We start from the raw sequence: 26,676 nt of genomic DNA on the forward strand, positions 1-26,676 counted from the left end.
ATATATAATGCCCATGGGTTCACCCGCATCCACATGCCCGTTGACCTTTTCAAAGAATTCTATAAGGTTCGTGAGGCAAGACTTACCCTTACAGAAGCCATGCTGATTCTCCCTCAGCAAGGCCTGTTCGGCTATGTGTTTTGAGATTCTATCTTTGATGAGGCATTCCACCATCTTACCCAGTATAGATGTTAGGCTGAGGGGCCTATAGTTTCCCGGGTCCCCCCTCTTTCCCTTTTTAAAGATCGGCGTGACATTTGCTATCCTCCAATCTTCTGGCACCGTTGCCGTTTTGAGGGACAAGTTACATATTTTAGTCAAGAGATCAACAGCTTCATTCTTCAATTCCTTAATAACTCTTGGGTGGATGCCATCAGGGCCCGGTGACTTATTGACCTTTAATTTATCAATTAGGTCTGAAACATCTTCTCTTTCAACCTCTATCTGACTTAATTCCTTGGTCAGGAGGGGCTGTTCAGGCAGCAGCATCTGCCCGAGGTCTTCTGCCATGAAGACAGATGCAAATAACTCATTTAATTTCTCTGCCATCTCTAAGTCTCCTTTTATCTCCCATTTCCCTCCCTCACCATCCAGAGGGCCAGCCGCTTCTCTGGCAGGTTTCCTGCTTCTAACATATTTGAAGAAGCTTTTATTATTCCCCTTAATGTTGCTGGCCATGCGTTCCTCATAGTCTCTCTTGGCCTCCCGTATCACCTTCTTACATTTCTTTTGCCACAGTTTATGTTCCTTTTTTATTCTCCTCATTAGGGCAAGACTTCCATTTACGGAAGGAAGCTTCCTTGCCCTTTATGGCCTCTCTAACTTGGTTCGTTAGCCATGCGGGCACCCTCCTGGACTTAGTCGAGCCCTTCTTCCTTTATGGTATACACCTCTGCTTGGCCTCTATTACTGTTGTTTTAAGCAGCCTCCACACACTCTAGAGAGATTGGACTCTTTTTACCTTCCCTTTCAACTTCCTTCTAACCAACCTCTCCCCTTCCCTTTTCCTTAAACGGATGTCAATAAAATTGCTAGCAAAGGTCTGAAGAGATCCATTAGGGAAGTGGAAGCTTAATCCAAGGTAAGGCAACAAATGTTACCCTGGCAGAGTAGGTCTCTTGGAACGCCCCCATTGGTGCAGCTACATTGGAACTGGGAGAGTTAGGATCGGGGTCTGTGAAATATGGCTAAAGGGGGGCAGGTCTGTGACCACAATGCTACATTCCTTCACCACCCCCACATTCAGTTACCCTGGAAGGGGTGTCTGAAAAGGAGTTGTCAGATGCACGTGAGTGTTGCTTCAGTTACTGCTTTCAGTTGTCGAATGTGCAAACTGTTTTGCCATGCAGTTTCCAATATAATTATACTTCTGAAGTCAAGAAGAGGAAAGGACATAATCACAGGGTTTAGTTAAGCATGTGTTGTTTTACATGCATATTGAAATTGTATCTTAAGGATATAATAGTAACAGTTTTGATAGCGTTTATGTAGATACACTCCTTAAAGTTACATTTGCCTCTGATCTGGGTCCAGAGGTTTTGTATCTTAATTAGAGTGCAGGATTAACTTTTTCAAGTAGATTACACAAGGTCTCAAAAGCACTGGACCCAGTGGCAGTATTTTCTTTTCAAACTAGTGCAAGAGTAAAGAAATTTACAACACTACAGGGAATGTATTTTAAGGATTACATTTTTTTTTCCTGTCTTGAAAACAAGATAAAGTTCTACCTTTGGCAGTTGTTATCTTCTATCAATACCGTGAAGGGAAAATAATCCTTGTTACTTTAAAAATATATATGTTAGATACTTACTTGATATTTGTAATGAGATTTTAGCTGCCTCTAAACAATGTGCTTCTAATATATACTATAGACAGCCAAATAGAGCTGTCTACAGTACAAATTTAACCTACTTCCTAAAGGGATGCTGGTACTCATTCCAAAGGAAATGCAGCAATTGATTGCAGTCTACCAATCCCCGATACCCCTAGCATCCAAGGTGTCTGGGGCAGGAAAGACTACTTCCGACAACCCTGGAAACCTGCTACCAACAAGAATAATCAGTATTAGCTAAATGGAATTATTAGCTATTAGCTAAATTAGTCTGAGGGCCCAATCCTGAGCTGACTGCCCAATCCTGAGCTCTACTCTGCTGGATTCAGAACCCCATGTCGGGCCTCCTGGCCCGACAAAGGGCTGCTCAACTCTGCACCAGCTACATAGCCAGCAAAGACTTGAGTAGCCCCATTGCAGGGCCTTCTTCCTTACCTGGCAAATGTCTCTTCCCCAAAGAGCTGGCAGCAGCTGCCTGGTGGCCACTGGATGCAGGAGCAGCCATTTTAGCAACGCTGTTCCTCTGGGTGCCAGGCAGCTCAGGATTGGGCTGTGATTCAAGAGCTGCCACCTGGTCAGTATCTGCATCTCTATTTGAAATGTCATTATCTAGACGGATTATGAAAAACTGGTAATGTTTTCTTTACAGCAACCACTGTTCTTTACAAGAGTGGAAATAGCTAACTGAATGACTTCAGTATTTTCTTTTCCCAGTACTGCCAACGGGTGAATGTAGTGAATAATAGTGTAGCTACTCAGAAGTGCTATACATTAAATTATATTCTAATATTCTGCTTTCCCAATTTCTGTTGCTTAAATGTGCAGTTCACTTTAGAGAACTAATAAGATGTGCACGCAAATGCATGCATTCATGCTTTAATGTTTTACTGCTTAAAGAAATAGTATGGGGGCGTGCATGTGAAATAGTCTGAAACTGCAGTGAAGGCTGAGGTAGTTTGACCTGGCATGCTGCCATTGTGGTATCCTGGAAAAAAGGTCCCTCTGACTTGCTCTGTTGTGTGGTTTTCTCAAACTCATAATGCCAAGCCTTCCAATTTTATATAAAGAGTCCACATGAACAAAGAAGATCTTTTGAGATTAATAAACAAGGCTTGGCAGGTAAGTGAGACTGGTGGGCTTATTGCTACAACAAAACAAAATCTCAGTCCTAGTAGTCAGCAAGAACAGTGATTACATCATTGCTGTAATTACTCCCTTTTCTTAGGTTAGACAGCTACCTATCTTACTAAATGGAGGCCCTGCACAGCCAGGCACCCGGAGGGGGGCAGGGGATATTTCTGGCCAGCTGTGCCTTGGCTCTTTTTCTGCAGGTTCACTTGACCCCATGGGATGTGCCCTTAAAAAGGGGGGTCTCCCAAGACCATCTACAAGGTATGGGGTCCTGCCTTGCATACATCTCTGGGACTTGCTATGGATACCTTCCCTTTGGGTTCCCTTCCAGAGGTCTCCTCTCTGGGTACTTCAATGGGGACTGGTACCCCTTTGGTCCTTACTCTAACTTTGTCTAATTAGTTTCCATTTAGACCAGGGGTGTCCAAAATTTTTGACAGGAGGGCCACATCATCTCTCTGATACTGTGTCGAGGGCCAGGAAAAAAAAGAATTTACATTTTAAATTTGAATAAATTTGCATAAATGAATATATTAGAGATGGAACTTACATGAATGAATGAAGGACTCACAATAGCTCAAGAATGATAAAAGGTCTTGCACAAAGTAAGGCCGGCCTTTCCTTCACTGCTGCTGCTGCTTCACAGACGTGAAACAGCAAGCAGTGGAGGGAGCCCTTGGCCCACAGCTCACACAAGAGGTGGAACTATTACCCTCTTACTGAGAGCAATCACATCAGGCCAGCATGGGCTCTAGCAACTCTCCGGAGGCCCAGAGGCTCTTTGGAGACAGGCTGGATTGGGGTCCTCAAGAGCCACAAATGGCCCCCAGGCTGCTGTTTGGGCACCCCTGATTTAGACTGCTAAAAAATATCAACGACAATTTTGAACATTGTGCATGGCATTAAATTCCTACTTGATGTCAGATATTTCATTAGTTCCACTAAAGTCCATTAAACTAAAATTGTTGTGATTGTACTAGTACTGATTCAAATCTTCCACCCCTCATTTCATCTGGGGGAAAAAAGTTAGGGGTCTTTCTTCATTTCCAAGGGTTTCTTTTTGAAATATTAGAACAAGCTCATTTTTTATAATGGCTACATCTGCAGTTGCATATCCAGCTGCTGCTGGGTGTCACCTGCTCTGTCCCAGAGTGCACCAGAGCATCATGCAATGTCCAGGTACACTCTGGGGTATAAAATTGTAAACACAAGTACTGTGCACAATTCCTGGTAAGTAAAGGGAGAGGAAGGGAAGGGAGCAGGGCTCCAAAGTTCCTCTCCAATTGGAGTGATGTACTCTTACGACCACTGTACCACAGTGATTAAGGAAAATTTTTAGCCTAACTTTGTATGAACACATTTGTACTCCCAGGCAAATGGAAACTGTATTTATTCATGTTCCTTTTATGTACTTGTTGACATTGCTGCAAGTGACATGCATGCAAAAGATTAAGGGCCCAATCTTATCCAACTTTCCAGTTCTAGACCAGCTGCAATGCAGCCCCTAGGCAAAGGAACAAATGTTTCCTTACCTTGTGGAGGCCTCCATAACTACCCTCCCACCACAGGATGCAGCGCACACCCCATTGCTACAGCTACACCATGGGTAAAAAATGGAAAGGATTTGGCCCTAAGGCAAAAAAAAAGTGGAACCAAGTTCCGGGTCAGGTGATCCTCAAAAAGGATGAAATGTTCAGGATAGTCCAGCTGTGAGAAGGAAAGGGGAAAAAAGATTGGAAAGCCCCAGATCATATATCAGCTCTCTTATTAAAACACTGCAATTGTGTACCTGAACCACAGCCTGCAAGGGCTTTTCTTTAGTTTTGTGGTGCATAACATCACAGGCATGCCAATTGCAGTGGAAATGGTGCTCTGTGTCTCAAGCTGGTCCTCTTACCCATGTGTCTTTGTTACAGTTTCCTGCCACATTACATAGGTCTCATTTTATTCTGCTTGTCAGCTTTAAGGTTAAGGGTAGCCAGCCAGACAGCAGAGACAATTTGCACCTTACACTGCAATGACAAAGTCTTCCTGCTGGTTTGAGAACTTTAAAGATGGGCCCAACTGTGGGGTTGCCTGAGGCTAAATCATCTTCTCTCCACAGCAGCTACAGCTGTCACGGCAAGGCTAGTTTTAATTGGGGGGAAATATCCAGTAAATTATATATTTTTTTATAATCCTGCACTTGCAGAAGTTACACAAGCTTCATTTTTTTGATCCAAAGGAAATAATGGTCAAAACAAAGTTTCTTAAAAAAAAAAAACTAATCCGAGTTTCCTTTTCAAATTAGCACAGTGATACTTTCCATGTTTTTAATAAAGAACAATCTACAAAAGGCAGATTTGGATTTCTTTTTCTTTCTGTCTTTTGAAAAGAAAAAGGAAAGAATGAAAGAAAGCAAAACAAGAAAGCACAGATTAACCAAACGTGATTTCTTATTAAACTCTATAAAAGGAAACCACAGTGATTTCACATAAAGGGACTCTAGATGTTATGTAATTGTAGCCTCCCCGAGTTTCCTCAGAATTACACCATTTAAACAGCTGGCACAGGTCCACGGAAACCCTTTGGCTACCAGGCGGCCTACTGGGGGATAAGTATTTTTTTTTTTTACTTACCTCTCCCAAGAAATATAGTCCTTCCCTCACCACTGAATGCAGCACTTACTTAGGCAGCACAGCTGCTTCATGTAGGATGGTGAGGGATAGAATTGGGGCATAAGTGTACTTCAGAATGTTAAATGAACTTTAATATCACTCACAGAGCCAAAATTTAATGCACAAAATTTAAATTTAGTAGATAAATAGTTAGGGTTACCAGATACAAAGGGGGACAGGAATTTTGGCAGGTGTAGCTTTCTGAACTCTTCCATGCTGAGCTGCACCTGCCAAAATTCTCTCTTCTATCCGATAGGTATATATCCAGTTAGGTCTAGGTATACAATAGTTAGGTATAGACACTCTGTCCCCCTTTGTATAAGTAACTTTATACATAGTCCAAGACACGGCAATGCAGTGGCATCACTAGGGGGTGCGGGCCACACCGGGTGACACACAAAGGGGGTGACGTGCACTGGGGTAATATTGAGGTGCCTAGGATTAACCCCATCATGCTATATACAGAATTGGATGCAGAATTTCCAGCTGAATGCAATGCAAAAAACCAGAGTAAAATATCTCCTTTCCATCAAAGCTATGGCCAAAAAACCAGAAACAAAAAAATGCATGGAGCCCTATGGAAAGTGAAACCGAGTCGTATCACGCGTTTACTCGTGAGTAGGCTAACGTACCTTAGTCCATCAGAAAGGGCAGGCTGAGAGGAATCCAATGACACCATAAGGGTCTTGATCCAATAAATGTAGCCCCCCAAAAACACCTGAGGAGGTCCCTCCCTCCAAGCTGCCGAATGCACTGAGCCCTATGAAAAGCAAAACTAAGCCACACAGTTGCGTTTACCCACGAGTAAGCAAACGTGCGTTGGCTCATGGTCAGGACAGGCAAAGGGAATGTGAGGCCACCAGAATGGTCCCAATCTGATGGGACTGGAGCTCATCAAATGCTCCAGAAGGTAGCCCCAGAAAAAGAATAAGACAGAGGCTTCAGCTGGTACAGTGAATGTTTTCTATTTTAGACTTGTAAAGCCAGGTGGGTCCTGATAGTGATATGCTTGAAATATAAGAACTTAAATTCAGCTGGGTACTGGGTAGGGCTGAAAGCCTTATTGATTTTTTTTAAGAGGGAGTGTTATTGCGGGCAGGCTACAGAGAAAATTCACTTGGTGGAACAGGGCTGGCTTCACCTTATATCATTATTTGTTTTACTTTAATTTAATTATTTATAATTATTTATTTTAATTTGCTTTAAGATGTCACTTCCAGTGATGACATCACTTCCAGAGGGTCCTGGATAGATTGTCATTCTAAAAAGTGGGTCCCGGTGCTAAAGTGTGAGAACTGCTGCAATAAAGTGTTAGTAAGTTGGCACGCTAGGGTGTCACGCACGCTAGTGACCAAAATCACAAAAATCACAGTTTGGGAGAATAATTCCATCATGTTATATATCAATCAATGTGTAATTTCATGCAGAACAAACCATGTTGAAATACCTTTATTCTATCAAAAGGTACAGCCAAAAACCAGTGGGGCGCGGGGCGATAGTACATCACCATGCCCACCACCTGGGGTGTTGTCCCACCCACTGCATGGGGTGATGCGCCGGCCTCCCAAACTGGGTGACGCGAACCCTAGTGACGCCACTGCAGCAATGCAGACCCAAGCTGAAGGAAAAAATGTTCCCTTACCTTGAGGAGGCCTCTGTGTCTCCTCCCCCTCCCCAAGATGCTGTCTGCGCCCTATTGGCACAGCTGCATCAGTACTGGAAAGTTGGATAGGACTGGGCCCTTCCACCTATATTATTTTTTAATTCCTCAGCGAGAAGAATTGTCATTTTATCACATATTCACTCACTGTCACAATTTTCTAAAGGAACCAAAGCAAATGTAAAAGCAGTTCAGTCTTCAATTCAATACAACAAATGAGTTTCTAAAATTGAGATGTTTTTAGTAGTACTCTTCTACTGGAACAAAAATCTGTGCAATCAAATATCCCATACATAACAAGAAGGGAAATGCTTTCCTTAATGGTTGAGAGAAATCATTTGCCAAGAGTAGTTCAGGGGAACTAGCATAGTCACACAATAACCAAACATAGTAAATGTGACTGCTATCTTGAAAAGTATTGACTGCCTTGTGATATACATTGCCCTTAACAAGAATGTACCATGCCAGCTTCTCTCTCTCTCTCTCTCTCCTAATCCATAATTAGAATTCCATGATTCTCAAGGACAGGGATGAAAACATCATTATTTAGTGCTAACGCATCTTGGTTGATTAGCTATTTAAAAATGTAGACAGAGCCTCTCCTCCCCCCACCCCTTAGGATGGTTTTTGATGCACAAAGATAGAAAGGCAAAATTCTCAGTAAGAGTATTGTTAACATTATCTTCATATGGTTAGTATACTTAAGCAGCCTAAGGTCTGGCTGGATTCAGTTTTCTAGAACACAGCCTATGTATACATATATATGTATGCCACACTACTACTGGTGGACGCTTATTTTCCTTAGGAAAGGATGACCCTGAACCCCATGTTAATGAGATGTAGAACTAATAGATTTAGAGGAATGGCATACTGATTTATGTGCCCCTTGCTTCGTCCTCCATCCATGTGCATTTTACCTTAACTATGAACCCAAGTACAAGTAAAGTCTATTGAATCAGTGGAACTGCACAGCCTGTGGAATTGATGTAGAATCATTAATCTTTAACCCCAGTGTCAATAACACCAGCTTATTGACCAGTGTCACAAATGAGTTGTGAGTTTAAGGCAATACTGTCTGAGAGCAACATGAAATGTGAAAAGTGACCTTAAAATATTCATTTTAGTATTGGGACTTGGAAAGTCCTCTTAAAAAAATTAGTTGGAGATTTGTATCTTTATACTAATTCCTTTGTCATATATTTCATTATAGCGAGGTTCTTCAGCCTTGACCCAATGGGGTCACAAAGCCTCAGTTGTGGGGTCACAGCAACTTATGGGTACAAAAAAGGTTGAAAACCACTGGACTAGAGTGCCACCAGGTAAAGGGGGAGGCATCTAGTATACCCCTTCAGGTACCAGGAGATTGTGTCCCAGTCGTGGTCAGGTTCTTAGCAATTGGGCTAAAATAGCTTTCACTAGTGCCAGGTTTTATGGTCATTTTTTCTGCTCTCTCTAACAAGAATATTTGGCTACAGGGAAAGGAATGCTGGAGACCACTGCTCTATAGAAAGGGAAAATATTGAATTTTTAAATTTTGATCTGCAAGCCTTCTTACATTTGACTACTCAGACTACCGATGCCTGAGATGTCCACTAATGCCACTGCCAAAGGAATGAATGATGTTTGCTCCCGCTGAACACTATAACAATTATCACCTGAGCATCGAATTGTGCAAGATTTAGCCATAAGAAGCCAGTGATATATCCAAACGTGGTCCATTATTTATCGCAGTCCCTTCTTTATTTATCCCTACTGCTGTGCTTACAAAATAACGTGCTGAAGTTGAAAACACTGCTTTTAACTAGTGCATCTAAATTTTCCTCCTTTCCAACAGTGAAAAGAATTAAAATGCAATCTCATAAACACAGTAGGTAGTAAGAACTAATCCTTAGGATTTGTGTTAAATCATGCTGGTTAATGCTTGCTTTTTTGTCTCCCCAATTCCTCCCTCCCAAAAAAATCCTATTACCACGAGGGCTACTCACTTGTATATGTGAGCTGAAATCCTTGGTCTGTATCTGATCCATTGGTATTAAATTCTATCCATAAGTGGTTAGATGTGCTATTGAGAACAAGTCCCATCAGTTCATTTTTTGTAAAGCTCCCCAAGAGACGTGATGAGGTGTCTTTCCCATCATAAACCTATTAAAATAAAATCATTTGGTTTTATTTTTACATTAAAATGAAACTAAACACATTATAAAAGCAACTGCTAACAAGAGTGCTTTCTTGTCCTCTTAATTTTCAAACTATCCAAAATTCCATTTAGAAGACAAGAAAGAATCCACTCACTGACCCCCTGCCTTGAATATCTTAGTTGAGTTCATATGAGAGGCAAAAATATACTACTTTTTTGCCAGTCATTTTTTAAAAAGTTTTGTGAAGCATATAGGGAGTAAAAATTAATATTTATTCATGGTTCTATTACAAGACGTTATTACCTCAGCTTCCCTCCCTCTGCATAATCCACTTAATAAAGGCTGAAAAGGTTTGTGACATTTCAGTCAAGGTGCCTCTTCTGAAAACACGGATGGGGGGGCCAAAATAACCTCTGTTCCCTCCTGACTAAATGTATTAAAAAGCAGGACTCAAGCAGGGAAGCTAGTCTGTCACCTTTTATTTCAGACTCCAAGCCTGAGGTGATTCTTGTCTTCAAATCATTTTTAATAAAAAGAAATATACCATTTGATACCACTTCAGAGAGAGGTGAGCTCCTGTTTTCAAACAAAGGGCATACCGGTTTATCTTTAGTGTGCAATAATGCACTGGGGAAACTCGAATTCACTTTTAATATTGTTGATTTTTGACATGCTTTCAAAATGGTTCAGGTCACACAGGAAATACAGGGCTATTTGTTTTTTAACAGTTCTAGGGGAAAAGAGCCCAAATAAAAGAACCAGATTGGTCTGGCTGCTTTGAGGAATGAAAACATTTACAAGGGCATCACCCTAAATGCCCTGTCTTTCTGCCCCAGAATCCCACATAAACCACTGGAGATCAGTAAACCAACCTCTTGTTATTGATAGGTAATATAGTCACACTTACATTGCCTTAGACTCCTTTTAAGGAACTGCTTCAATTGCAACAGCACAGATGGCTCCACAGGGCTAGACTGAAATCCATGCAACTTTGGCCTATTCCTAAACACGTGTTGAGAAACTGTGGGTCCAATCCTAGCCAACTTTTTAGCGCTGAGGCAGCCATTCCAACAGGGTATGCATTGCATTCTGCAGTGGGGCATTCACAGAGCCCTTCTCAGAGTAGGGAACATTTGCTCCATTACCTCAGGGATGCATTGCATTGGAACTGGAAAGCTGGATAGGATTGGGCCCTGAATCTGGATAGTGGTTATTAACAATAGCATTCATGAATAACAGAATTGTTACTGTACTTAAAAATCTCTTCAGCTAAAATGAGTTGTAAGTTGGCTATATGTTTCCTCTATCTCCCATCATTCTGTATAGGCCACATACAGGCCACGTGGGAAAATCCTATTTGGCTTCCCTAAAGATCTGTGCCTGGTGTCTAAAAGCACACCAATGCCTACATCACCTTTATTTTCTTTTTTCTTTTGGTTAGCCTTGTCTGGGCAAAGTAAACACCATCAGCTAGGCCATTGTTTTTGTTTCACTGCAGCTGGGGAGGCCCAGTCAGAATATTTCCTTGATTTAGAAAGAGTCACTGTGATCAGCAGCCCAATCCTAGTACAGGCATATGGTGGTGGATCTCATGATCTGCTGCTGTAAGACCTGGTACGGCATCATAAAAGGGGTGCCGCTATTGTGCGCTGTATGACTCAAGGCACACATGGCCAGAGATGTTGCACACATGGCAGCAATGTGGAGAAGCCTCACCCAAGCAGGTATGGTGTCAGTGGAGGCAGTTTGTAGGCAGTTAGAGAGAGGATCAAAGTGGGGGGCGGGTGGGGCAGGCAGGGGGCCATTCAAGGGCAAGAGAGGGTGAATTTTGCAGCACTAGAGAATGACCTATCCTCCTTTTTTTGGTCCAACATGCCCCCTGTGGCTCCTTCGACTTATGCCAGCTAACCAGGTGGCATTGTCCAAGGACTAAAAAATATATACTTATCTCTCTTCAGCCATCTTGTTGCCTCCACACCACAGCATGCAGCGCACACTCTGGCAACATAAACTGGTGGGCTATAAGTTTGGGGCATAAATGGAGAGTGGATGGACTGGGCCTGGAAGGGAAGGCAGGGTTGGTGATGCTCCATATCCTATCCACCTCCCTGGGCCCAATCCACCTGTACAGATAAACTCAAACTTGCGCCAGCGATATAGTGCAACCCACAGTGAGTTGACCCATAGCGGCTGCTGCAACTTACCTAAGGACAAGGGGCAAATGTCATCCTGAGACCCCCAGCAGCTGAAATTCCCCCAGAGGATGCAGTGGAGCCTGTGCTGCTGCATCGCCGTGTGGGAATTTACTTAAGATTGGGCTGTAAATTTTCTAAAGCAAGTGCCTTCGTAGCTTGACCTGAAGTTCAACTACTTGTAATTTGAATTTGCACAGCTTTAACTTCCAGTCTTTGATTTTTATTCTAACTTGCTCTGAAAGTGCTTATTCACTTTGACCAAATCACCTCTTAACTTAATCTTTTCTTTTCCGATAAACCTCACATGGTAGCGTACAATTTCCAACATTATTTTCAGCATCTTTTATTTATTTATTTATTTATTTATTTATTTAAGTCAGCATCAGAAATGGGCACCATGTTCCACCAGGAGTCTCACCAATATAGAATTCTAAAAATAAAAAGCCCCCATGAAGATGCAAAACATTTGTAAATAAATCTAAGGATCGCATTAGGTATTATTGCTGTGAAAGCACGGTCAGTTATTTACTCTTTATTTGTTATATGTCATTCTCCAGATGTAACTTAGAAAAACTCATAGATGCCACTTTGAATTGCATGATGGATCGTCGGGATATAACAAGAGATAAATAAGGAATGGAAATATCTGTTCTGTTCATGTACATGTCTGGGGCTTCCACGGGACGCGTTGCAGTGATTGTATGCGATATGTTCCTGAATACTGGAATCACGTTTGGATGCGAAATGATGACATGTGTGTGGTTTGTTGTGCCATGACTGGTGTGTGATTACACGTTTATATGTGTTATGTTGCATGCATGCAACACAGCATGTCTAATGCCTAATCTAGCTTGCATCTGCTGAGTTTGTAGTGCCCATTTGTTTGTGGCATGTTGCAACACTTGTGTGTACCTGTGTTACCTGTATGTAACACATACTGTGTTATGGTGCCTGTTTGCAGGTAGCATGTTGCAGCACATATATGTGGTATGCAGTATGCAGGAATCCCTTCTGAGCACTGCATGTTGACGGATGCGTGTGCTGTGCATAAGGTGCATGGTGGCATCAATTTGTACGCAGCAGTTTGAGGCACCCAACTGCAAGAGGCATGCGTGTAGCAAGTTGCAGCACCCAACTGCATGCTGTGTGTGGAAAAGCCAGTTTGGGTGTGGTGCCTTTCTGAATGTTCTTTATTGCAGAATTCCAGCTGTGCCTAGGAATGATCTTCATCCCCAGTTGGGGCTTTGCTCTGCCCCCTCCTTTTCCAAACTAGGCCGCATTTGAGCAGCCAAGCAGATACACAGCTACGTTTTGCCCACTGGTGCACCTCCTCCCAGTCATCTCCACTTCCAATACTGTTGTCAGGTGGGCGGTGTCATGTGGTCACCACACTGTGATGCTTCCATAGCATGAACAACCAACCTACCACTGGTTGAGAAACACTGCCTACACATATGAGAAGGAGCTCCAGTGGATCTGAGACACATGCGAGACAAAGGTGACCAAAACGAAAGTAATCTGTAGTCAACAAAAACAGTGTTTTTGTGGTTCCTACCTTTCGCCTGAGTTTGGTGGTTGGACACAGGCTGAATAGTCCCCGGCCCGCCTTGGCCCCCCAACACCAACAGTTCATGAGTTCAAAACTTTTTGTGGGCTTCAGTTCTCATACACATGCGAAAGGTGAGAGTAACATCCATATATTTAACCAGTATCATTTTCAAATGTAACAGATCAAATAATATACAAATACAAGACTGAACATTTTGATTTTTTTTGAATTAACATTTACCTTAACAGTATCTCCTTCATGAAGCTGAAAGGTTCTGGATCTCAAGTGGATCCCTTTCCCAGGTTCAGTTTCAATTTTATATATGCATTCATGGTTGTTATCGTAATTGGATGGAAAATTTGGAGACAGAAGCGTTCCTTCGTTGCCAGACACACTTGTTCCACATTCAGCTAAAGAGAACACAAACAGTTTTGAATGAAAAGGAGATAATTATTCATTTCACAACATTTTCAGACTACTAGAGTTCCTCTGCAGATACAAAAGTATGCTCCTCACTTTTTTAGCTCCTTTAGGAGAGGAAAAGTACTGTATTTTCCTTCTCTTGTCACATATTTATTTTTTAACAACTGCTTAGCCTTTTAATCCAAATGCATTTAACTGCATCTATGTAATTTCCCCTTCATCTCAGAGCACCACTAACCTGCCTCAAATGCATTGTCATGTTTCACTAATAGCCAAGTTCAGTAATACCCAGTGAGAATGCCACACACAAAGGTAAAGGTTGTATTCAGACCAACATTTATTTTCATTTCATTTTAAAAAATTTTTAACCATTACAGCCCTTTTCAAAAGTTACCCTCCCTATGTTTGTTGAACACATGGAAGAGTGGGACCACACCAAGTCACCATATTCCCATATCAATGCATCTGGTGGAACAGGCGGTTCTTATATTGAACATCTGTTTGTCTATACAGGGCAGTGTTGAATGCAGGAAGGATTCCGCTGATTCCAGAATTGCATGCAGAAAGCCTCACCATGTTCAGGGCTGCCCCATGTTGAATACACAGTCACCTGGGAGTTTGCTGAGACATGGTACATGGGCATTCAGTATGGAGTAGCCCTGAATATGGTGAGGTTCAGGGCACATGACATGGGCACCTCAATATAGGGGGCACAGCCAGTTGGCACAGCACCCACTCTCATAGCCAATGAACATGGGGAGGTATCAAGAAAGCTTCTCTGTCAGAACAAAAAATATAAATTGTTCTCATGGGATTACATGTTAATCTAATTTGTGCTGAATTTCAACAGTTGTGCGAAATATACAGTGCCAAATAAACCTGATCCAGTTTGCTAAAGGGCAGAAGAAAGATTATTTACTTAGTCCATGTTTACCTTTGCAAAACATAAGGAAATAGATTTACAATATTAGCAACATATTTTGGGGCAAGATTACAGCAGGGAGCAGGCTGAATTGGGCGTGGGAGCAGTGGCATACCTGGGGGTGCCGGCGCCCGGGGCAACCCTCAGTTTTCTGCCCCCCTCCCCTTGCCCCCCCACCCGTGACATCATCATCACCGCAATGACTTCTGTGCAGCTACCTCCTCCATTCCCCCTTTGGAAAAAAGGGGGAACAAAGGAGGCAGCCACTTGTAAATGGCGCGGAGTTCTCCACTGGAGTGGTTTGCGGCTGCTGGAAGCTCGCCTGTCTTGGGCACTGCTTCCAGCAGCCCCAGACCGCTCCAAAGGAGACCTCTGACCCGCTTACAAGCAGCACAGAAGCCTCCATTGGGGCCCAGGAAGTCAGCGCTGATGCACTAGGCCACCCTCTCGCTTCTGGAGGCCTCTATGGGGTGCCCAGGCTAGAGTGTCAGCATGATGCTCTAGTGCGCCCCTGCCCCTGTAAAGGAGGATGTCAGGGGAGGTGGCCCAGTCCTGTGCTGAGTCGCTGCTGGAGAGGTAGCTTCTTGCTGCCTCTCCAGGAGTGCTCCTGGGTGCCCCTCCTCCGTAGGGAGGAGGCTCTTTTTTTAAAGGGAGAGAAGCCAGCAGATCTGCCGGTTTGTCTCCCTTTAAGGAAAAAGGCAGGCGGGTGGGAGCCTTGAGGCACCTGGGGTGGGAGGCGCCTGGTGCATTTGTCCTGCTTGCCACCCTCCAGGTATGCCAGTGGGTGAGAGGGAGCAGGAGAGGGAAGGATCTCAGTGACAGTGGCACATGCCAAGATCCTGTTGTCCTTTTCCTGGACCGACATGCCCCACAAAGGGACTTAATGCCAGCTAAATAGCTAGCATAGGTCTGAGGAGAGCCATTAAAGGCCAGGTAGCCTACAGGGAATTAAGTAAAAAAGATTTTTACTTACCACTGCTGGGCCATCTGGTCACCCCACCCCCACCCCACCATAGCATGCAATGTACACTCCATCAGCGGTGCTGCATGCTCTAGACTGGCAGGGGATAGAATTGGGCCACTGGTTTATGCTAGCACTCCACATTCACAGTCGCCCTTTTCAGGATTATAAAAGACATTCTAGGTTAGAAATAGTCAGTCCTGTTCACTGAATATATGGAGAAAGATCTGGAGTAGGCTGGCTAGCGCATTCCTGACTAACCCACTGGTCATGTCCACTCAGTGCAGGCAAGGTTCTTCCATGAGATTTAGAAGGCTGGGGCCCTAGTTTATGAATATCACTATATTTATTTACTTATTTAAAGGATTTATAATCCTCTGAATAGATGGAGTGCTCAAAGTGGTGCACAAAACAGTAAGTAAGATGGAAAAAAATAGGAGCAAAATCTAAAGAGCAATAATTGTAAGCAATCATAAAGAATAGTGCAACTAGAAAAGAAAAAAAAACAACTATAAAATACAACCACAAAATCCAAAGCAACTAACTAAGAGAAGGCCATGAATAAAAATAAAATGTTTCAGTCCTTACCAGAAGATTAACAGGGATGGGACAGTTCTTAATCCCTGGGAAGGAGTTCTATAATAAGGGCACCACCATAGACAAGGCCTTGCTCCTCATTGCTGCCAGCTGATCTGACCTCAGCCAGAGATAACATACACAGCAGGGCCTCCCTGCCAACTCTAGGGAACTGGTTGGTTCATATGAAATAAAGCGATACCTGAGCCAAACAGGGATTTACAGGTCAAAACAAGCAACTTGAATTGGGCTTATGAACAGATCAGCAGCCAGTATGATTGCTGGAGCAGCAGTTGGCCTGAGTCAATTGCCTAGCCTCCAAGACTACACAGGACACTGCATTCTGCACTAACTGTAATTTCTGGACAGTCTTCAAGGGCTGCCCAATATACAATGAATTGCAGTAGTCAACTTTCAGTGTCATCAAAGCATAGATCACTGGTTAGTTCTGATCAACTCAGGTATGGTTGAAGCCAGTGCACCAGACTAAGCTGGGCAAAGTCCCCCCCCCCCTTTGCCATCCCCACCACTTGGGCATCCAGGAGTAGCAGAGAGTCCAGGATGAACCAAAGCTGCTGAGCTGCTCTTGCAGAGCAAGAACCAACCCTTTTCAGAACACACCAATAGCCCAAAATCTGCACTGTGGATTTCTGACCCAAGAGGACCTCTGTTTGGTCTGGATTTAATATTAGCGTGTCAGCCCACATCCTTTAGACCAGTGGTTCTCAAACGTTTAGCATCGGGACCCACTTTTTCGAATGTGAATCTGTTGGAACTCACCGGAAGTGATGCCATGACTGGAAGTGACATCATCAAGCAGGAACATTTTTAAAAATCCTAGGCTGTAATCCTACCCACACTTACCCAGGAATAAGTTCCATTTACTATCATTGTTAAAAGCATATATATAAAATAGCCTGTTAAAAGTTCAGATATGTAACATTTCCCCAAATGCAGTCACATACAATGGTAGCATCAAGTTTGACATATTAAAAATAAAATACTGAAATGAATGGGAACCCAACTGAAATTTGCTCCCGACCCACTGCTCTAGATAGAACTCCAGGGTTCCAATTGCTTCTCCAGCATTAGATGACTCACAGCCCAATCTGATGCATGTCTATTCAGAAGTAAGTCTCATTAAAGTCAATGGGGCTTGCTCCCAGGAAAGTGTGGATAGGATTGGGCTGTAACAGCCCTACCTAACCCCCCCCCCCCACCAGTGCAGTCGCCAATGGAGTGTGTGCTTCATCCAATGGTGGGGGGGGCAGTTCCAGAGGTCTCATGATAATGGAATGATAAAGAAACTTTGTTCCCTTACCCTGGGGCAAGCCACCTGCTGCCCAAATGGGTCACCTTGGATCTGTGCAAGCCATATTGCTGGCACAGGTTCAAGGAGTGTAAGGGAGAGCGAACAGGGATAGGATCCTGGGGCATGCTGGGATCCAGCCCTTCCCTCCTGCCTGACCCCTCCTTGCCCAGGCACTTTCCAAAAATACATTCCTAACTGATCTGAAGCTTATCATCCCTTATGAATAATAAAAAAAAAACAACCACTGGTTTTTTGAACCAAACTGCTATTTCTAGTAGAAAGGAAACATGAAGGACATTTGCACAAGTTTTTGACAGACCAAAAGATAATGTAAACAGACTCCAAATGCATGAACCCAGTACGGAATTTACTCCAAAGTCAGAAACTGTGTGCCAATATTTTTCAGAGGTAAAAATAAAGGAGAGGCTTTGGGCATCCCAGAGGACAAAGTCACATCCACCTTTGGAAATATGGCACAGAGGGGTGTCCACTGACATGTTTGAAATGATGCTGTGGTCTTTAAGAATATTTGTAAAAAAGAAGCCAGTATGTTATTCCTGAGTTAGACTGAAAGGCGATCCACTTCATTCCTATCAAACAGAGGATTCATGTTGCTTTTTATTTTTCTTCAAGTTAAAGAGGCAGTAATTAATAAAATCCTATATCAAAAGAGGGTTCTGATGTGAATGCATTATTCTTTATGCTAAAAGTGTAATATTGGAATTAAATGAAAATGCTCAAGTTCTTCTTTCTGATCATAGCTCCTCTGACACGATTCCTTATTTTCAAAGCCTGGATTCAAAGCTATCTATTTTTAAAATAGGTGAGAACCACAGAAATCTGCAGCGTCTTTTGTAGGAGGCTTTGATAAAAGCAGGTCTTCAACTGGGGTATCAGAACTGTGCAAATTCTCTCTAGACCTACATATCTTTGTCTAAGCCAACAATTAAGAGATATAGGAGTAGTACAGTAGAAGCCAAAGGCGGGATTATATTCTTTTACAGGAAAACCTGACTTGGCAGCAGCATATGTGAAAAAAAAATCTAGATGTTTTACAGTTCAATCCAATGAATATTTACTCAGAAGTAATTCCCACTCTGGTCAATGGGACTTACTCCCAGGAAAGTGTGCACAGTATTGCAGCCTTTGTAGACTGTGAACTGAACATGAGGAAGGGATACATGAGGAACATGAACATGAGGAAGCTCCCTACTCTGGGGCAATGCTGGCTCTTTCACCCCAGGGCAGGACCCAGGTAAAGCTGAGGGCGGGGATGGGAGATAGTCCAGGAAGGGGAAGGCCCAGGGCTTCATAAGGCACTCACTGCCTTAGGGGGGGCAACATGCTGAGCTTGACACTAGTGGCCAAAATGGTGAAAAAATTGGTGTGTATGAATAACACCATCAAGTTATATATCATTGGAAAGGTAATTTAATGTGGAATGCAATGAAAGAAACTTTACTGGAATATCTGTATTCTATCAAAAGTTATGGCCAATTAACCAGAAAATGAAAACACAACTGCCTTATGGAACAGAAAATGGTTTTTCTTAATTCAGAACTGAGCTATGAGACTGATTGTTCTGAGAGTTGATGAGATGTTGTTATGATGCAGCATGGAGCCAATAAGGTGTTACTATGAATCCGCTTTCATTTCCACGCATCATAATACAGTTACCTTGCTAACTGGGGAAAGAGACATTTTTTTAAGTGGTGCTCCTCTTAAATTTAACAGAGGGAGAATAACTATCCCTCTCCAGCCCAGCACAGTGTCTCTAACCAGTAAGGGGCACACTTTTAATTCATTTAATTTGGTTCTGTTGTGGGGGGGCTTCAAAATCTTCCTTGGCCCCATTTAGCAGATAGATGCGTTAGCTATGCCACTGACTGAGGGGTGGTGGCACAGCAAGTGGTTGGCAAGTTCCTGGGGGAGGAGGCAGGTTTCCGCCGAATTTTCACTTTTTTAAAGCCCGAATGTGACGTCTCTTCCGGTTGTGACATCACTTCCGGGGCATCATTTTTAGCTTGGCACTGGGCTACACAGTCATTAGCTAAGCCACTGCCTGGGGCCAAGGAAGACTCAGACACCAACTGAAGTACACCCCTCTTGTGACAACCCTGCTGAGGACCAAGAAAATTACAAGCTGCAAGGAGCTGCTTCCATTGTCACTGGTCTGCCCTTTCTCTCTGGAAGGACCTCCTGTTTGCTGAAGGAATGAGTTGAAGACTTGTTCCTGGGCTATACTATTTTATACTTCAGGACTTCAAGTTTGTATTCTCTCCTGACTACAGAAGAAAATACCTACAGAAGAAAGAAGAAAATGTATGCTTATGTGAGAATTCTATAGTCTAGCCTTCTGTCTGATGTTATCTATAAAGTACTCAGAGACATTTGCTTCTGGAGAATAAAGGAAAAACAGTTAAATAGTCTCATACTTGCAATCTGAAAAGGAGAATACCCAAGAAGATACTACCATGTTGTTGTTGTTGTTGATGCAGATCAGCCCAGCAATTACAGAAATTTGTGCACTGCATTTAATGCAAAAGCCTCTTCTCTTTCAAATACCACTGAAATACTCAAGATCAACTGTACAAAATTTTGGCCTTGGCAAGTAATTTTAGGATTTTATTTAATTTTGAAAAACTTTAGGATAGCTTATGCTGTTAGAATGGAGGAGTGAGTTACAAAAGAAGCCACGTTAATACAATATTTTCAGAAACAAAATGAAGAATACCTTCCACAGGAGGAAGAGAAAGGGCTGTGACTGACAGATTTTCTAGGAGAGTGACTAAACACTACTCCTGTTTAATTTACAATTGCGTCTCACCTGCACTTAAATTAAGCTTAGAGATAATAATATTGACATCTGAGCACCAACTGCAGTACATGGAATGCAGAAACAGTTTAATCCTGAATTTAGATAATTTTGAGACTGCAAAGCAATGGATCATCCTTGTTTTGCATCCTGGGAGATAATGGGCTTTCAAAAGTCCAACAGAACACTGGTCAGAGAATTTATATTCGAAATAGAATCAGAATTTCAAATCAAATGAGTTCTGTCAGGAGAGAAGTATGGCTTTATGATGCTTCTTTTATATGCCTGACATTTGGAAAAAAGCCTCTGTATAGCTCCTATAGACCTTTTCAAAGTCTTGCACTGAAAAAAGAGTACACATATAAGCATTTGTACTATGTCAAGGCCAAGTAAAATTAATTTTAGAGGACTGCACAGTATTAATTTCCTACAGTGCTGAGGTGGTGCTAATAAGAAACTTCATTCCTCCCTCCCAAGAGAAGAGATTATGGCCATCATTATGTAGGAATAGTTCATTAACAACAATGCTACTATGTTCCTCTGAGTAAAAGTTAAATGTCAGAATATGGAACAAAATTTCACTGGTATCTATGCAAATCTTGTGTAGGATATGGAATAAAAAGTGGTTACTACAAAGTTCAAAGTCATCTTAAGCATTGTTTTGCATTTGCACAGCTGTGGTTTGGGACCCACGAGTGAGTTGTGAGCTGATTTTTGGTGGGTAGTGAAAAGTTTTTGAAACATTAAAAAACAAAAACAAAACAAACAAACCTTTGCAAGCACCCTTGCCCAATTTGCAGAAGAAAAATTGTTAACTGTAGTGCTAATGTGTGGTATGAGGTAATCTTCATAGCCCAAAATTAAAGTCACATTTTCTGATTTTCTCTAGTATTTGGCGTGCTGAAGATCACATGTGTGAACCCAATTTCAGCCTTTTATCTGACCTGGAAGTCCCTAACTGCACATCTTGCTCTCCAGTTCAGACTTCTAGGTACCTGGGAATGACTGTAAAGGTCTGGAGGAACAGTCATTAGTGAATTTCTAGGGTCTCCATTTCTAGAAAGAGTCTAGCACAGACATAAGGCCCACGGGCCAGAGGCGCCCCCTGGAAGCAATTTATCTGCCCTCCCTCTTATAACTGAACTCTCCCAGCATGATAATTAGGCTCTCTCATATATTTAAATTATGAACAAGTGTTGCACATTTTCTCTTTTATCATTTGCAGCTAATGAGTTTCTATGTGAGAATAAAGTGCTTATTTTTGGCCATCACCTACTTAGTGATGTTACTTCCAGCCCTCAGCTGGTGTCATGAATTCTCTTTGGGCCACTGTATGAAATGAGTTTGGCACCCTGGTCTAGCAAATATCTACACACACATACGATACATAAGGTCTCCAGCAGTCTCAGGAGTACAGGAGCCATTTATTATCATTTAATAATTTATTAATCATCATCTTTATTAATAAATAATAATAAGAAGAAGAAATAAATATATCTCTCTCCCTCTCTCTTGTCTAGTGGGTCACGGTAGATTGTTGTTTTAAAAAGTTGGTCCTGGAACCAAAAGTTTGGGAAGCATTGGTTCAGAGAGTTATAACTGTTGAGTTATGATTGATAATAGCCCCAATGCCATTTTTTACCAAGGTGGAGCAAGCAATCATAAACGCTAGTAAGTGTGCACTCAAATACATACATGCACAATAAGGGTGAAAAGTTCTCTCTGTGACAATAGACAGCAAAACAAGACCTTGAAGTGATGATCTCTTTTCTGAAGATCAACAACATTCCTTAAAGATATACATTTTGGAGCCAGTTGCTTGGTGGGAAGTAGATACAGAGGGGCTCGTGTATCTGCAGATTCACTTATCTGCAGATTGGGTCTATGGGTCCACTGCATGCACCTCTCATGTGCCCCCTCTGGAAGGGAGGGGAGCCCTCTGGAGGGTCCTCTGAGCCCAGCAGAGATCGCAGATGTCCATCCACAGCCTCTGCCAGGCTCAGCCTTAAGGTGAAAAAAAAATGCAATTTCCAGTTTCTCTGTGACATTTTAATGCCTTAGAAGGCACCAAGAGGCCTGGGGAATGCCTTATAAGGGAAGTTCTTATGGCATTCAAAACGTCACTTCTGATTTCAGAGAAAACTGAAGTAGCTTTTTTTTTTTTTTTTTTACTTTGAGGCTCAGTCTAAGCCCAGCAGAGGCCATGGATAGATGTCCATGGCTTCTGTTGGGCTCAAAGAACTCTCCAGGGATGAAGGGAGCAGAGCTCTCCTTGGCTCCAGAAGGCGGGGAGGGAGGTGTTCAGCCGTATCTGCAGTTTCACATGGAATGGAACTCCCGCAGGTATGGGGGCACACCTGTATTCAGAAAACCAGGAAGGACCATCATCCTTATAGCAAGTCTTGAGCTCTAATCCCATACACACTTAGCTGGGAGTAAGCCCCATTAGCTGGGAATAAGCCCCATTGAACACAGTGACTTTCACTTCTGACTAAACATGTGTAGGATTGTGCTGTGGTGGTTGTAATCTTCTAAAACCTTCCATATATGTGTTTGATTTTCTTATCTCAAACATGATAAATATATATTGTTGTAGACAAAGTTTAAAAATATATAATTGCTTCATCACTCATCACATCTTGGGTGGGTCTGCGGTTTGTGATTGTGCAACAAAGCTATTGAGCTCTTCACTACAGTTTTAAATAGCCTTGAGTAACCCACATTGAACACTAAATCTGCAAAATCCCTGGCTATTGACCTTCAGGAATCTAACATATGTGCTACTGTCACCAAGCATTTTAGTACAATACTGTACAGAGCCAAGTGCTCAACATTTTGAGGCCAGTTTGCATAACTGAAGTTTGAAACCTGGCCAAAAGCCATTAAGGACCAAATCCTAACCAACTCTCCAGCACTGGCATAACTGCACCAATGGGGCATGTGCTGCATCCTGCTGTTGGGTGGCACTCACGGAGGCCTCCTCAAAGTAAGGGAATACTTGTTCCCTTACCTCGGAGCTGCATTGCCCTTATATCGGTGCTGGAAAGTGGGTTAGGGTGGTGCCCTAAAAGTCTCAAACTACTACAAGTTTTTCAAATTTGTGTTTCCAAAAATATCCCTGGATTCTACTCCAGAGATGCAAATATATAGCGGTAGGTTGGTAATCATATGGTGGGTTTGGTGAGCTTTGTCAGTTCCAATTACTTACTACAGGGGCTTTTTCTATGCCAGTAATTCAGCACTGTTGGCACTGCACCAATCTCTCTTTTCTCTCTGCTTAAGTGTTTGCTTAACATCACACAATCATTTTGTTTTATAAAACACATTTCACATTGTTTAAGTGTGCTCTCTGAAAGTATTTAACTTTGTACAGTGAGTTCCAGAACTTCTTGAAGTTATTTTAATTATACAATGACAAATGAGCTAAGCAAAAAAAAAAAAAAAAAAAAAAAAGGTACAAGTTCACATTTTGGTACAAGCATTCTTTTCTTCCTCAAAGACCTAAATTGCAGTTCTAAGTAATAGGATGTAAACTGCATTATTTTGGGTTATTACAGCCCTGTGTGTGATTTCTTGACTGTCAAAGATAGCAATAAGATGTGTCCCTTCAATACACACACACTAAAGCAAATCTAGATTATTTCTGTGCAATAATTCTTAGAGCATTCCATTCCCTAAGTATCAGTGTCAATTAGTAGAATAAGAATAAGCCCCCCACCCTACACCACTTAACTCATGCCCTGAAATCAATCACTTGTGAGAATTTTAGTTTAAGTGATCCAGTTAACTATCAAGTTCTTATGTTAAGTTTAAAAAAAACGTTCCTTTTTAAACTTCTGAATTACAAAACAAAGATAACAAAGTGTACTTTCTTAGATAAGGATTTGCCCACATACTTTGTTGGTTTGCTACACTGTCCTCTGCCTCCCTCATGTGCTATTAACGATTTGATGAATGAAATGAAAGCATGTGACCACCTACCCACACACCTTGGCAGAGGTGCACTCCATACACGACGGCCACCACCCAGGCAGGTAAGCTTGCTCGCACCTTCCAAACGATATCCAGGAAAGCAAGAGAACACCAAGGAATCTCCAACACCAAAATGGAACCCTATTCTTCGACTGAAGGCAGGAACACCAGGATCATCACAGGGCTCCAGGTCATATTCTTCAGAAATCAACCAAAAACACACAAGATGGAACACTTGAACAGAATGTCAAGGCATGTACAAATTACATACAACTTCCATAATTTCCTCATTCAGTCACTTACAGTACAATCCTAAACGTCTACTCAGAAGTAAATCTCACTGTATTCAATAGGGCTTACTGCCAGGTAAGTGTGCATAGGATCTGCAGCCAATGAGGTAGAGAAAGGATAGAGATGTCCACTCATGCCATAATGTCACAACTTAAGTATGACTGGCAGCTTTCCATTGACCATAATAGGCAACGTATACATATAGCAAAATGTCTGGAGTGAACAGTAGAACTGGAGTAGTCTGGACAGAATTCAGTAGAACAGAATGTCTGGAGTAGAACAATAGAACTGCCAGCTCTGCCCATCCTCACTGACTCTACCCAACACCTGCATGTTTGATGCAACATTGGGGCTGCCACCGCATCCTAAGTGCTTTGGGCAGCTTTCGTCCCCTTCCCTCGAGTAAATGGAGTAGCCCCGCAATGGGGCTACTCAATCCACTGCCAACAAAAAGGTCGGCGGTGAATCAAAAGCCTTCATGTCGGGCAGTGAGCTTATGTTTGTTTATTTTACTTTTTCAAAACTAGCCGCAACTAGTGTCAGACCTTCACAGGAGTTGCCAATCCACACTGAATCATGTGACCCATTTATTTATTTACTTCATTTGAACCCTGCCTTTCTCCCTGAAGGGACCCAAGGACCCAATTTTGCAACATCCATGAAGGGTCTAACACTGCTGGAACACGCATTCCAGCAGTATAAGGCCCTAATAGGGCTAGAGTAACATTTTTCCCCCCATTTATATGAGATGTCTGGTTTTCATAAGCTAGTTGTTTGGCACTTGTTAACCACCCTGTGTAAACTGGATGACATCACAGTGATAGTGGCACGTAAGTATGTTTAAAGAACATAAGAACAAAAAAACAGCCCCACTGGATGAGGCCATATGCCCATCTCGTCCAGCTTCCTGTATCTCACAGCGGCCCACTAAATGCCCCAGGGAGCACACCAGATAACAAGAGACGTGCATCCTGGTGCCCTCCCTTGCATCTGGCCTTCTGACATAACCCATTTCTAAAATCAGGAGGTTGCACATATGCATCATGGCTTGTAACCCGTACTGGATTTTTCCTCCAGAAACTTGTCCAATCCCCTTTTAAAGGCATCCAGGCCAGATGCCATCACCACATCCTGTGGCAAGGAGTTCCACAGACCAACCACACACTGAGTAAAGAGACCCTAAGCCTGAGGTATTCAATCTGCGCGTCCCGCTTCCCTAGTGAGGCGTGGCTAGCTTCCAGGGGCATCACCAGGCATCTCACCAGGAGCGTCACCAGGGAGAGAGGTGGCTGGCAGGTGTTCTGCTCTGCTCAGCTGCACATGGTGCCTCCTGACTTGCTGCTTTTCTGAGGTTGAGAACAAGGTGGGTGGGGCAGTGTGAAACATGGTGGGGGGAGGTGGGAGAGAAGCCTGGCTGGGCAGGCAGAGGTGCCACATCTCATCATGGAGCTCTCTCCATGTGCAACCTCACCTCAAGGACTACATTTCCCAGTGTGCCCCTCGCCCTGGGCATCCTGGGATTGGTCAAGGCTGCTTGGGAAGGAAGGAGCCAGCCTGCTGCTCGTGGGGGGTGTCCAAATGCCCTAACCTGCATCCCTCTGTCTTGCCTGGAGGGAACAGGGGTGGCATCTGCATCCTGGGTGTATGTTTGTGAGCAGCCCCCATCTACTTTGGGGTGAGTTGTAATCTTGCTGTATGTGGCTGCAATCCTTTCCACACTTTCCTGGGAGTAAGCCCCATTGACTCAAATGGGGCTTACTTCTGAGTAGACCTACATAGGCTTGGGGTCTGTGTCAGCTTAACCCAGGATCCTCACCTTTCTCTTTTTCCTCACCTTTCAAAAAAGAAAAAAAGCCACTCTTGATGGCTTTGTCTCCAAAAATTGATTAAAAATAAAAATCCCCATTCCTTTTTAGCTATTCCCCTTTTTCCTCCTGCCTCCTTTTTTTTTTTTTGGGGGGGGGGGGTACTCTGTTGGCTGCTATTGTAAGACAAAAGGCACAATCCTAGCTAGGTCTACTCAGAAGTAAGTCCTATTGTGTTGAATGGGATTTACTCCTAGGAAAGTGGGGTTAGGATTCCAGCCAAACAGTCTCTAGGTCTCAGTTTGCATCAGTTTGCAATTAGCAGATACACACAAAACAAAGTCTTCTCCTCCCCCAGCAAATTCATCACTTCCCCCTCCCTTTCCAAAACCCTCCAGGTGTGCTGCTAACAAACTCAGGGCACAATCCTAACCAGGT

At 42.8% G+C, this 26,676-nt stretch overlaps 1 protein-coding gene across 1 annotated transcript in view; it reads right to left on the reverse strand.

Annotated features, from left to right (window-relative positions):
* Positions 1 to 26,676, reverse strand: part of CSMD1 (CUB and Sushi multiple domains 1) — a 947,002-nt gene that overhangs the window by 222,322 nt on the left and 698,004 nt on the right. The window contains exons 21-23 of the mRNA XM_066622693.1: positions 24,152 to 24,340; positions 13,402 to 13,571; positions 9,265 to 9,421 (exon numbers count right to left, since the gene is read on the reverse strand). Coding sequence (XP_066478790.1) covers positions 9,265 to 9,421; positions 13,402 to 13,571; positions 24,152 to 24,340 — 516 coding nt within the window. The remainder of the gene's footprint in view (positions 1 to 9,264; positions 9,422 to 13,401; positions 13,572 to 24,151; positions 24,341 to 26,676) is intronic.

Source organism: Tiliqua scincoides, chromosome 1 (genome assembly GCF_035046505.1).
Source record: "Tiliqua scincoides isolate rTilSci1 chromosome 1, rTilSci1.hap2, whole genome shotgun sequence".
NCBI lineage: Eukaryota > Metazoa > Chordata > Lepidosauria > Squamata > Scincidae > Tiliqua > Tiliqua scincoides.